General features: G+C 42.8%; 1 protein-coding gene across 1 annotated transcript; it reads right to left on the reverse strand.

The window, feature by feature from the left end:
• Nucleotides 1–2,314: 2,314 nt before the first annotated feature.
• On the reverse strand, nt 2,315–10,358 carry APOBEC1 (apolipoprotein B mRNA editing enzyme catalytic subunit 1). Its single transcript, XM_060165487.1, has 5 exons — nt 10,025–10,358; nt 7,441–7,468; nt 5,227–5,624; nt 4,384–4,502; nt 2,315–3,938 (listed from the first exon to the last, which is right to left on the reverse strand). Exons 1-5 carry the CDS (start codon nt 10,038–10,040, stop codon nt 3,792–3,794), a joined length of 708 nt encoding a protein of 235 aa, XP_060021470.1. The 5' UTR covers nt 10,041–10,358; the 3' UTR covers nt 2,315–3,791.
• Between the last annotated feature and the right edge of the window lie 3,640 nt (nt 10,359–13,998).

Genomic DNA, 13,998 nt, shown 5'->3' on the forward strand with positions numbered 1-13,998 from the left:
GGAGAACTCCTCCTCCTAAGCCTCTGGAAATTCAATCTGTAGACATCAATTTAGGCGGGCTCTCTCCTCCTCCAGGGTCTCCCCTCCTGCACGGCTACGACTCACACTGGCCAGGGGCTCCATTTCTCCTGGTGCCACCGGCTTGCCATGATGAACACTACAGTAACAAACCACGGTCTATGAAGCATTTCTGTAGCTTTCAGCTGGTACCATCGCTGTGGGCCCACCCAAGGGTGCACCTTCCATCCCCACCCTCTCCACCGGCAAGCAAGACCAACCCGCCCACCCAGAGTCTCCGCTGGGGACGCCTCTCCTCCTTCGGGATTACCGACAATACCGACTCCGGCAGGGACTCCAGCAACTTTCCCGGCTTACCAGATTACCAGAAGCAACGTTTTAAGTGAAGGGGTAACCTCGAGAGAGTTAAGAGGGAGGAGGAAGGGCAGAGTGAGGTCACAGAAGAGGTAAGCATGGAACCTAGAGGAAAAGTCCAAAGGGGTGCACTGCCACCGCCCTGGGCCAGAACTGTCAGCCCTGCGAAGCTAAGTTCAGTTTCCACAACACCAGGCCTCATCCCCAGGCGGGTTCACAACCCTCTGTACAGGAGCGGCGCCCTCCTAGAGGTCAGGCCCCCCTTCTCCAGCAGGCAGCTGCGACAGCCAGGCCTGGGGTGTTCTCCTCCCCCACGGGTTACTGTGGACACTTCCGACGCAGCTCTTCCCAGCACAGTTCCCCCAACATCTAGTCTCCCCTTCAACCTTCCTTCTCCTGGCACCCCCCCACCCCCCCAGCCCCATCTAACTCTGCCATCTCCCCCACCTGTCCCCTGAGACCCTAAACTGGCCACCTCCTCCCCCAAAACTAAGCCCAGGGCCCTCGCCCTCCCTGTCGCTAACTCCTCCACAGCAGTTTTTAAATATGCATAGACAGTCTTCACACAGACATCTAATAAGGTGGCAGCCCCGACTAATGCCTCCCAGAGAAGACTGCCTTATCCCCACGCCACCCCAGGAAGGCAAGCCAGGCGAACGACTGAGCAGCCTGAGCCCATTCTGAAAAGCAGTCATGTTTTGGTTACCAGCATATCCTGAATGCCAAGGAAAGGAAACAAAAACCACAGCACACTGCCTTTTAGTTTCATTTCTGCCGTGGTACTGCCTATCTGACCCTGGCCACAAAGTTTCTGTTTCCTAGTTTCCTCCTTGTACAGACACGTCATGTGTTCAACCAAACCCCATTTCCTCTCCTTCCAGGGCACGTGGCTGGACTGTGTTTTGTAGCCTCCCTTAAAGCTGGGTGGGGTCACGGGTCTGATTTTGGCTTAGAGGAATCAGGTCAGAAGTGACGTTTGCCATTTCCAGTCCTTGATTCTAAAAAAACCCTTTCACACTGCTTTAATGCTTTCCTTCTCTGTGCGCCCCTGTCTCTCTCTCTCTCCTGTGGGCCAGCTGAGTGTAGAGAATTCAGCAGAGGACTTCAAGGCCATAGGAGATGGTGGAGTCACCAGATGGTAGAAAATGAGGTCCCTGAGTAACCACAGAGAGCAAAAACGTTCCACCCAAATGACATTAGCCTTGCAACGGGAGCGAGAAATAACCCTTTTCTGTATTTAGATGCTACTTTGTCCTTTGTTTCCCTTTAGCATCTTCTGAGAAATTGGCTCCATGGAATTATTTGTCCTGAAGTCACAGCAAATGTCCCTACAGGTCAAACCCAAAGATGGCCTCCAATGATTCTCATCTGGAATTCAAGTCCTTGTGTGGTTCCCCCCACTCAACATTGAATTGTAGCTGGCCAGTGTGACCCAAGAACACTGCAGAAGAAATAGTGTATGATTCCAAGACATGGCAAATTGTGCCCTGGTCTGTCTTAGGCCACTTGCTCTGTAGGAAGCCAGCCACAAAGTCATGAGGACTTTTAAGCATCCCTGTGCAGAGGCCTACATGATGAAAAACTGAGACTTCCCACCATCCACGGGTGCCCGCTCGCAGCCACGTGTGTATGCCACCTGGGAAGCACATTCCGTAGCCTCTGTCAAGGCTGGAGATGACTGCAATCCTGGCTGACAGCTTGGCAGCAACCTCCTGAGATATCCTGAGACACGAACACACTAAGGGACTCCTGAATTCCTGAGCCAGAGAAACTGTGACATAGTAAATATTTATTGTTGTTTTCAGCCTGCAAAGTAGCGGGGTAATTTGTGATAACAGCAGTAGATAATGCTATCCGTGATACTGTTATTTGTGAAAATTTCTATATTCTTTTGTTTTAATCTCTTTTCCCCCCAGTATTATTGAATATAATTGAGACATAACATTGTGTAAGTCTTTTTTTAATTAATTTATTTATTTATTTGTTATTATTTTGGGCTGTGTTGGGTCTTCGCTGTGATGCGTGGGCTTCTCATCGTCGTGGCTTCTCTTGTTGCAGAGCACGGGCTCTAGGTGCGCGGGCTTCAGTAGTTGTGACCCATGGGCTTAGTTGCTCCGCAGCACGTGGAATCTTCCCCGACCAGGGATCGAACCTGTGTCCCCTGCATTGGCAGGTGGATTCTTAACCACTGTGCCACCAGGGAAGCCCCACTACGTTAAGATGTACAACGTAATGATTTGATATATGTATATATTGCAAAATGATTACTACAATAAGGTAAGTTAACACATTCATCACCACACAGACTTACACCTCTTTGTGTATGGCAAGAACATTTAAGATCTACTCTTAGAAAATTTCAATTGCACAATACAGTATAAACTATAATCACCATGCTGTACCTTATATCCCCAGAATTTGTTCATCTTAAAACTGAAAGTTTGTCCAGGAATTCCCTGGCGGTCCAGTGGTTAGGACTCTGCGCTCTCACTGCCGAGTGCTGGGTTTAATCCTTAGTTGGAGAACTAAGATCCCACAAGCCGCATGGTGTAGTCAAAAAAACCCAAAAAACAACACTGAAAGTTTCTACCCTCTGACCACTTTCACTCCTGTCCCTGGCAACCACTAATTTTGTCTCTTTCCATGAGGTCAGATTTTTTTTTTTTTTTGAGGTCAGATTTTTTTAAGAGTCCACATATTAGTGAGATCATATAGTATTTGTCTGTCTCTGACTTATTTCAAAGAGCAAAATGCCTTCAAGTTTCTTCTATGTTGTTGCAAAGGGCAGGATTTTCTTCCTTTTTATGGCTATATAATATTCCATTGTGTGTGTATATATGTATATATACCACATCTTCTTTATCCATTCATCTGTTGGTGGATACTTAGATTGTTTTCAGGTCTTGGCTATTGTAAATAATGCTACAATGAACACAGAAGTGCAGATATTTCTTTGAGAAAATGATTTCATTTCCTTCAGATACATAAGGATTGCTTTGGCTATTCAGGGTCTTCTGTTGCTCCATATGAAATTTAGGATTTTTCTTTCATTTCTGTAAAAAATACCATTGGAATCTTGATAGGGATTGCATTGAATTTATAGATGGCTTTGTACAGTAGGGACATTTTAACAATATTATTTCTTCCATCCACGACCATCGGATGTCTTTCCATTTGTTTGTGTCTTCTTCAATCTCTCTTGTAGATTTCAGTGTACAGATCTTTCACCTCCTCGGTCAAATTAATTCCGAAGTATTTTATCATTTTTCATTGCTACTATAAATGCGATTTTTTTTTAAAATTTCTTTTCCAGATAACATGTTGTTAGTGTATAGAAATGCAAACGTAAAATTTCTCGATTCTAATGGTACTCTTTAGTGGGCCATCAGTTCCTGTTCATGAAACAGTATATACTCTATTCATCTCCAAGTCAAAGGAAGTTGTATCAACCCTGTATGTAAAAGGATATGGGGTGGAATCATTTGGTAATGGCAATTTTGAGGAATAAGTCTGAACAAGGTCGGCTGATTCTGACATCTTGAAATATTTAAACAGGGAGGGAGACCCTGAAATAAAAAAGAAGTTAGGGTAATATTTCACAAACATTTCAAAACATCATCTGAAAGACCACTGAACTACTTGCAAGAGAATACAAGTGGGACACATACATTCCTTCAGTAAGATGACACACACCAATAAGGGAAGGAAGAATGGTGCAATCTGGTGTGACAAGTATGTGCTGTAACAACAACAGTAACGATGATGATGAAATCTAACTCCTATGGAGTCCACATATATCTTAGACCAGTTTATCCGTTCCTTTCTCCCACTTATTTCCCACAAAGAGATTGTCTTGTTCTCACATTTTTAAAGATGTCAGGTAAATAACTAAATGTCAATATAAATGGCAAAGTGATGGTGAGAAGAGTATGTGTCAACGTAATCAAGAGGGAAGTCTGAAGACAGATGCCTCTTTTTGCATCAGAATCTTTTTCCCTTATAGTAACTTACTAGAATTATGCAGTGGAGTTCCAGTGCATACAGCTTCATCAACAGAGGAGAGTATCTTGGCCAGTGAGCTTCTTTCCCAGGTGGGTAGTTGACAAAATGCCTCCAGCAGTAATCATACTCTAAGGAAACACAAATCTTGGTTCAGTCAACACATACAACAGAAAGTTAAAGAGAGCCCAATTTAAAAATAATAATAATTATAATACTAATAATTATTGTTATTAAATAATAATACTATGGGGCTTCCCTGGTGGCGCCGTGGTTAAGAATCCTCCTGCCAATGCAGGAGACACGGGTTCAAGCCCTGGTCCGGGAAGATCCCACATGTCGCGGAGCAACTAAGCCCGTGCGCCACAACTACTGAGCCTGCGCTCTAGAGCCCGTGCTCCGCAACAAGAGAAGCCACCGCAATGAGAAGCCCACGCACCACAATGAAGAGTAGCCCCCATTCGCCGCAGCTAGAGTAAGCCCGCACACAGCAACGAGGACCCACTACAGCCAAAAATAAATAAATAAATTTATTTTTTAAAAAATACAATAGATATAAAATCTCTCTGGCCTATTTATTGCTGGAGAAGGCTAGACTCTTCCAGAATACTTTAAAGGAACTCAGCAATTTATTTGAAGATGGCACAGAGGCCATAGCGACAGGAGTGGGGAAAGGAGTCATATCTTTGGTGCTTTCCTTGCTATGAATTTCAGACCTGGTCCTTTCTCCTGTTATTTTGGACTTTTAACTTCTGAGACTTCAGTTCTGGGGTAATCAGTCTCCTGGCCTAGAAACATATCACCACCACCACAGTCTCTAAGAAACACTTAAGATTCCTGGTTTATTGTTTTCACCTCTGGGTCCCATAATCTGGATAGTCACACCACTGCGAATCAGGTCTCTGAGTCCTTGCCGGTTTCGCCGGTCCATGTGCTGGAAAAGCCGTGCTACGTAAATAAGCAGGGTCACTCTAGGATGCTGATTCAAAAATTCCCGAATAGCCTTGGAGCATTCCCAGCAGGGACTCCAGGACAAGAACCAGATGATGCAGCAGCTGACGGATCGGTGAAAACCTCTTTCTGAAGTAACTTTTTCTATAAAATTGCATTCAACGTGCTTGGTGGTGTTTTTGCCCGAGTGTCGCCAGACGCGCTGGCTCTTGTCCCACTTGATTTCATAGAGCAGACGGGTCTCTTTACAGAGTTCTCGGGGGTCAAAGGAGACTTCAAATTCCCAGGGTTCAATTCTTCTCCTGAAATATAAAAAATCACCCGTGTTGTTATGTCATCATTTGAGGGACCCTAGAAATAATTTCATCTTCTCCTTCTGGATCAGGCAGATCTAAAACATGACATCTCATGGACTTCCCTTGTGGTCCAGTAGGTAAGACTCTGTGCTCCCAATGTAGGGGGCCGGGGTTCGATCCCTGGTCAGGGAACTAGATCCCACATGCATGCCGAAACTAAGAGCCTACATGCCCCCAGTAAAGATCCCGCGGGCCGCAACTAAGACCCTTCACAGCCTAAATAAATAAATATTTAAAACATGACATCTCAGGAAACTTTTTTTTTTCTATTCTGTATCTCAAAGTTATCTGGGGAGGTCCGTTTGGATTATTAAATTTTCTCTCACAAACATAGTGAAGAGATTTTTCCCAGCTCATGTTATTTGGTTACCACTCTCTATACCATTGCTTGGTGGTCTTGAATTCAGGTATAAGTGTGTCCTTGTTCCTCTTTTAAACGTTTCTCATTATATTCTAATCTTATTTTATCTTTTTCTTTTACTTTATTTATTTTTGGCCATGCTGTGCGGATTGCAGGATCTTATTTCCCCAACCAGGGATTGAACCCATGCTCTCGGCAGTGAAACTGCCCAGTCCAAACCCCTGGACCACCAGGGAATTCCCTCTAATCTCTCTATCTCACACTTAGAGGTGACCTGTCCCACTCATTAATCTTCACTATTCCTCAGGGGACTCTAGCTAGAGTTTTTTCAGGTGTGGAAGTCTCAAATTGCCAAAAGGATTCTATTCCCAACTCTGAGAAGAGACTAATTTAACCTCAGGCTTCATCCACATTCAATTCTGTACACTATTTCCTCAAAAGAAATAAATTCAAATTTCTCTCAAGGGCATCTTTGGATAACCACCCTCATTGTGGGTCAAAGCTGTGACTCAGAATTATTCTGAGGACTCTTCCTTGCAATATGGTTGAGTCATAAGTTTATTACATCATCATATTTTCCACTCATTCCTAAAGAATCACTTCATTTATTATGTAAATCAATCCTTCCACCCACCCATCACGAGATAAATATGCTCCCTGACAAAAGTCTCCCTGTTATAAAAATAGGTCTAGGTGCCAGGGAGGCAAGACCCAGCCTCCCCAGATGCCTTTACTTGTTTTTGTTTTTTTTTGAAAACTGTGCAAAATGTTCATTTATTATGTCCATCATTCTACAAACATTTATTGAGAATCTAGTATGTGCTCTGCTATGTGTTCTAAAACCTGGGGATACAGCCATGAACAAAATAAAACCAATCTCTGCTCTCCTGGAACTTCAAAAAAAGAAAAAAAATAGGTGTAGGGAATTCCCTGGTGGTCCAGTAGTTAGGACTCCACGCTTCCACTACTAGGGAGCTGGGTTCAATCTCTGGTCGGGGGACTTAGATCCCCGCAAGCCAGGTGATGTGGCCAAAAAAAAAAAAAAGTCTAGAAAATGGGCATAGAGTATGGAATAAGAAGATGAAATCAAAGTGACAAATGAGTTCCCTGGACTTTTCACTAATGCCTATGAAAACCTGTGATTTAAAGAGAGAAGAACAATAGTAAGACGATAACAGAACAAAGCTGGAAGGTAATTTTTTTCAACAGAAACCAAAAGCCATAGGAGCAAAGATACAGAAAGCAATAATAATCATAGAGGATAGAGAGAGAAAAAGCAAAAGAAAAAATGGGAGCGTGGAATAAGTAAGGAACAATAAGGAAAGCTATAGTCCTCCATCTCTTAAATATCCATCTATTCTTGGTTGAATTAAATGTGCACTATGATAGTATAATTCTTACCTCAAGGTAGCATCTCCAGCTGAAGGACCTGTTGACCAACAGATGATCATGTCAGATAACACCCATATACAAATTGAATTACTAAGAAAAAACGCTCTATTCTTCAAACCCACAAACCATATCAGAAAATGCAGTTAGGGCTTCCCTGGTGGCGCAGTGGTTGAGAGTCCGCCTGCCAATGCAGGGGACACGGGTTCGTGCCCCGGTCTGGGAAGATCCCACGTGCCGCGGAGCGGCTGGGCCCGTGAGCCATGGCCGCTGAGCCTGCGCGTCCGGAGCCTGTGCTCCGCAACGGGAGAGGCCACAGCAGTGAGGGGCCCGCGTACCGAAAAAAAAAAAAAAAAGATGATATATAAGCCATCTTAATTCTAACCAAAGTCCTTGAGTCACATTTTTGTGAATTCCTCTGTGTAATTTTGTCTTTTTTTTTTTTTGCTAATCTGTCTTTTGTCGGTTTAATTTTTTTTTTTGTCGGTTTAATTTGCAGTGCCCCCTCCCAGAACAAAATCTAAGAGGGTAGAGGAAAAGATTTTCTTCCTAAACAATGTGTGCGCGTGTGTGTGCGTGTGTGTGCGTGCGTGCATGTGTATGCGCGTGTGTGTGCGTGTGTGTCTGTTTGTGCATTTGTACTAAATGGAGAGACACTGTGTATGGCACTTTCCTGTAGGTGAAAAATGGTTCTAGCTCGTGTGTGAGACCGAAAAGATAAATCAGCAAGATATATAGGAAAGAGGACAGAGTCAGTAAATACTATTCTAAGTGTAACATGAAGAATAAACTTCTCATCCTTAGAAGAATATGCAGGGAATCTGACATGAGATGGAGGAGAAAGCGGATGGCTAACACCTTGGAATGGGCACTTCTCAGACCTTACTTCAGATTGGGGCCTTTGGGACTTCCCTGGCGGTCCAGTGGTTAAGACTTTGCCTTCCAATGCAGGGGGTGAGAGTTCTATCCCTGGTCAGGGAGCTAAGATCCCACATGCCTTGCGGCCAAAAAAAAAGAAAACATAAAACAGAAGCAATATTGTAACAAATTCAATAAAGACTTTAGAAATGGTCCCCATCAAGGTACTTCCCTGGTGGCGCAGTGGTCAAGAATCCACCTGCCAAGGCAGGGGACACGGGTTCGAGCCCTGGTCCAGGAAGATCCCACATGCCGCGGAGCAACTAAGCCCGTGCGCCACAACTACTGAAGCCCGCGCGCCTAGAGCCCGTGAGCCACAACTACTGAGCCTGCGTTCCACAACTACTGAAGCCTGCGTACCTAGAGCCCGTGCTCCGCAACAAGAGAAGCCACTGCAATGAGAAGCCCGCACGCCGCAACGAAGAGTAGCCCCTGCTCGCAGCAACTAGAGAAAGCCTGCGCGCAGCAACAAAAACCCAACGCAGTCAAAAATAAATAAGTAAATAAACAAAACAAAACGAAAACAAAAAAAAAAACCAAATTGGGGCCTTTGAACCAGCTGGTCTACTCAGCGAGGGCCTTGTAGAAACAGAGGCCATACCTCTATGAGGAGGTGAACCAGCAGTGAGAACTTCAGAAAGAGAGATTGAGAAACATTCTCAGCAGCTACACATGTGGTGCCAGGCAAGAACACTAGGTACAGGACTAGGGGTGGTTTGAGGGATAAAACATACCACCTTCAAGGGAAATTACCCAGATATTTCAATTAAATAAAGTCTTTACACTTTTTCCCAAAATACCAGTCACAAGAGAATTTTAATAGAGGGAAAATATAATGGAGAAAAAATATTGTTTCTTGAAACCTAAGACTGACACCTGCATTTTGTCTTATCACATGATGCCCACACTCTTGCAATAGTCTTTTCACTGGCCTCCTTTCTTCCTGTCTTTTCTGCTTTCAGTCAAGAAGGCATCAGAATGAGAAGCCTGTGCACTGTAACGAAGACCCAATGCAGCCAAAAATAGATAAATTTATTAAAAACAAACAAACAAATTTGCTTTCTAATCTCACTGCAGATTGTTTCCAAAAACTCTTCTCTATCTTAACCAATTTATTCTTTATATTCCGCACACAATCTTTGTAAATTCTCTTAAACTCTCAGTGTCAATCAACCTGGAATCTCCTCCTCTTTGCCAATTCAAATTCTGCCCTTTCAGGATCCAGTTCAAATTCCACCTCATCTGAAAATCATCACTTTCCACAACCTGAGTGTTTTTCCTCTCCCACGAATTTTTCTAACATTAAGTAACGGAACCTTAAATTATCCATTAACTTGCCCTTGTGCTATCACTTCTGCTGTTATTTTAAACTTTTATTTAACAGTTGTATTTCTTTTACTTAATTTTTTATTATGGTGAAACAAGCATTGCTGTAGTGCCATCTGATCAAAATCATTTTTGGATGTGAACAGTTGGTATTAATAATAATGACAATAATAATAATAAATCCTGTTTAAGAATATTAACAAATAGGAAAGTTGGAAAATGTCCAAGGATACAAACAGAAGCAGGACACATATACACGCACGCACACACACACACACACACATGCAAGCACACACACAGAGTTTTCGCATTTTTCAAGAACATGTAGCTTTCAGGCCCCCATCCATTTTACCTCTGTCAGAAGCCATGCTGCTCTGTCACTGGACTTTTTCCCCTGGAGCTATATATTGTGCTGCCAGCAACCTGCCTCACACTGTTTCTGCGGGTGTGACCACTGCCACCTGTTTGGGCAGAGGATGACTCATTCCTGTGTCTCAGGCCGATACTGGGTATCTAGACTGCACAGACAGGTAGCAGGTGAAGAGGGAAGTTGCTGGAGGTTGACGAAAGCCTACGACGCAGATAGTTAATTCTGTAGCATAATTCATTGAGAACATCCAAATTTCAAAGTTTTTGCGTGATAACTCAGAATGTAGGAACATTTCCCTTAAAAGTTAAAGCAAGACTGACGCATCATTCTTTACTGGAAAAAAAAGAGGAAGAAGAAAGGGAAGAGAAAACTGGCCTGTTTCCATGACGTGAATGTTTTCATTGTTGCCTGGTGAAGACAGTGAGGCCTCGCCCTTTAGCTGTTATTTATTTCTAACTTCCCCTTATTTTGCTCTTCACCCTAGATTCTGTTGGAAAGGGGAGGGGCGCTATTAGAAGCGAAAGCAAAAGGACTTTGGTCTCTGAGTCACGTAATTAGAGTACAAGTTTCAGGTGATTTCTCTTGCTTCTTGAAGCTAAGGTTAACGTTAAGCCCAGTCCACTTCCGCTTTTTTTCTTCCTTGAGAAAATGAATACTATACTCCCTATTGCCATTGTCTCCTGTTGCCTGAACCCTGAGTCAATCTCCTCTGGGTTTGAGCACACACACTCCCAGAACTGAGGTCACTCTCAAGACCTAATTCTCCCTCTAAGGTCTCAAATCTAGAGCCCCTGAACTTTGAGTCTCAAATTCAACGAACCCTACACCTGATCCCTAAATATAAGACTTTCCTTAATCATGAAATGAAGCTGGAGCCTGGACAAGATGAAGCAGTTGTTGGGAGTGGCAGGTGATACTTTTGAAGAAGGGACAGAAGTGCCTCATCATAAGTAAAGGTCCTTCAGGGACTTCCCTGGTGGCATAGTGGTTAAGAATCCGCCTACCAATTCAGGGGACATGGGTTCGAGCCCTGGTCCAGGAAGATCCCACATGCCGTGGAGCAACTAAGCCTGTGCGCCACAACTGCTGCGCCACAGCTACTGAAGCCCGTGTGCCTAGAGCCTGTGCTCTGCAACAAGAGAAGTCACCGCAATGAGAAGCCCACGCACCGCAATGAAGAGTAGCCCCTGCTCGCAGCAACTAGAGAAAGCCCGCGCGCAGCAACGAAGACCCAACGCAGCCAAAAATAAATAGATAGACAAATTTATTTTTTAAAAAAAAAAGGTCCTTCAGAAGCCAAGTGTTTCAGTGAGGCATGTGTTGTGGGTAGAATAATGGCCCCCCAAAGGTGTCCACCTTCTAATCCCTGGAACCTATAAATATGTTACCTTACAATAGCATAATGGACTGTGCAGATGTGATAGATGTGATTAAGTTAAGAATCTTGAGGTGAGAAGATTATCCTGGATCATCTGGCTGGTCTCAATCTAGTCTCAAAGACCCTTATAAAAGGGAGGCAGAGGCAGAGTCAGAAAAGGACATGTGAAAAAGATGTGTCGGGGTGGGGGGGAGAAAAACAAAAAAGAGAAGATGTATGATGTGGTTATTGGCTGAGGAGTGCCGTGAGTCGAGGAATGAGGACAGCCTCTAAAATCTGGACAAGGCAAGGAAATGATTCTTCCCTAGAGTCTCCTAGAAGAATGGTGCCCTTTTGACACCTTGATTTTAGCCCAGTGATACCCTATTTTGTGCTTCTGATTTCCAGAGCTGTGAGATAGATACGTTACATTGTTTTACACCGCTAAGTTTGTGGTCATTTGTTACAGCAGCAATAGGAAACTAATACAGCAAGACAGACTCGGGAGAGGCACATATGTAACAGGTAAGGCGGTATATAATTTGAGTTAGTTTCTACTAGAACTCCTACTGAATGCTTGATCCATCTTCTGTATTATTTTAGGAAATTCAGAACTAACACATGTGATAGACTGTCATGCATTCATCATGTGTAAGAGAGGTCAAAGATAATCAACTATAAAATGTTACTATTCAGTTTAGATCTGTGTCCTGTTCCTGTTATGCATTTTTTTAAATGCATACATATACCTTTGTATCCCCTCCACAATCAAGATATTTAAGCTTCTCATCACCCAGAAAATTCCCCTGTGTCTGTTTGCAGTCATTCCTCCAACTCCCAGTCCTATACGCAACCACTGATATTTCTGTCACTAAAGATTAGTTTAGACTGTTCTACATATCATACAAATGGAATCATATAATGCGTAAGCTTTTATGTTTGCTTTTGTGAAATAAAATTCATATTTATGACGAGACAAGAAAAATTTAAACATAAAATTTCTTCTCTGCCCTTTGGCCTTCCCTCTTGCCCCACTGTGCATTGTGTATCCACATTATGCATTGACCAAACCTCCCCCATCAGCAGCTCAACCATAGACAGCAACATTCTCCTTGCAACAACAAGACATCTCCTTAAAAGTAAACATTCCTTCTTGATGTGTAAAGGATCACAAGACCCACGACAATGGTGCTTAAATCTGGATTAGGTAAACTGTCAATACCTCATTTAATGTACAGTCTTCTGTCTCAAAAAGGTTACATAAACTGTATTTTGACTTCTTTTTTTTTTTCTAGTGTGGAGTAGCCAGTGAGATCTTAATTCCCCGACCTGGGATAGAACCCGTGCCCCCCAAACCCATGCCCCACCCGTCTCAGTGGAAGCACGGAGGGTTAACCACTGAACTGCCAGGGAAATCCCACACTGTGTCTTGACTTCTAAGGGGTGGAAGTTCTCAGAGCTTTCTGAGATGCTCTTCTGGGTTAAAATCCTCGAATTTACCTCAAATAAAATTTTGCAATTCTTAGATTGACTGATAAATTTTTCATTGACACGTTTTTTGCTCAGTATCCTGTGAAATTAATCTACATGATTAGGTGTATCAGTGGTTCATTTCTTTCTGTTGCTGAGTGGAATTCCATCATATGGGTATGCTACAATTTGTTTATTCATTTATCCTTTGGTGGACTTAGGGTTATTTTCCAATTTTAGGCTATTGTGAATAAAGATGATACGAATATTTGTGTACAACTCTTTGTGTAGGAGTTTCTTTTTTCTTCTCTTGATCAAAGAACCTGGGAGTAGAATTGCTAGATCAAATAGGTAAGTGTGAATTTAACTTTTAAGAAAATGCTGGACAGTTATAACAGTTTACATTCCGACCAGGAGGAAATGGGTGTTCCAGTTGCTTGATATCCTTACCAACACTTGGTAATGTCAGCCCTTCTAGTTGCAGTAATTTCTGTGGGTATGTGGATTTTAGTTTGCATTTTCCTGATGATTAATGATGTTGAGCGTCTTTTCATGTGCTTGTTATTTATATATCTTCTTTTCTCAAGCCTGTTTGAGTATCCTGTCCATTTTTTAATTTTATTTTTGTCTCCTTACTGAGTTGTAAGAATTCATTATATATTGTGGATACCATTCCTTTGTCATATCTTTATATATATTTTACTAAGTTTCTGGCTTGACTCTTCATTTCCTTAATGGTGTCTTTTGAGGAACAGATATTCTCAATTTTTATGAAGTTCAATTTATCAGTTTTCTTTTTATGGTTAGTGCTTCTTAGATCTTGTCTACAAAATCATAGACAGAGGACACGAAGATATTCTCCTATATTTTCTTCTAGTACTCATAGTTTTGGTTTTAGCTTTTACATTAGGTCTGCAATCCATTTTTTTTAAAAGGAACATTTATTTATTTATTTATTTTGGCTGCATTGGGTCTTCGTTGCTGCGCACGGGCTTCCTCTAGTTGCAATGAGCGGGGGCTACTCTTCGTTGCTGTGCACGGGCTTCTCATTGTGGTGGCTTCTCTTGTTGCGGAGCATGGGCTCTAGGCGTGCAGCCTTCAGTAGTTGTGGCACGCGGGCTCAGTAGTT

The sequence above is a fragment of the Lagenorhynchus albirostris genome, chromosome 11, assembly GCF_949774975.1.
Source record: "Lagenorhynchus albirostris chromosome 11, mLagAlb1.1, whole genome shotgun sequence".
Taxonomy (NCBI): domain Eukaryota; kingdom Metazoa; phylum Chordata; class Mammalia; order Artiodactyla; family Delphinidae; genus Lagenorhynchus; species Lagenorhynchus albirostris.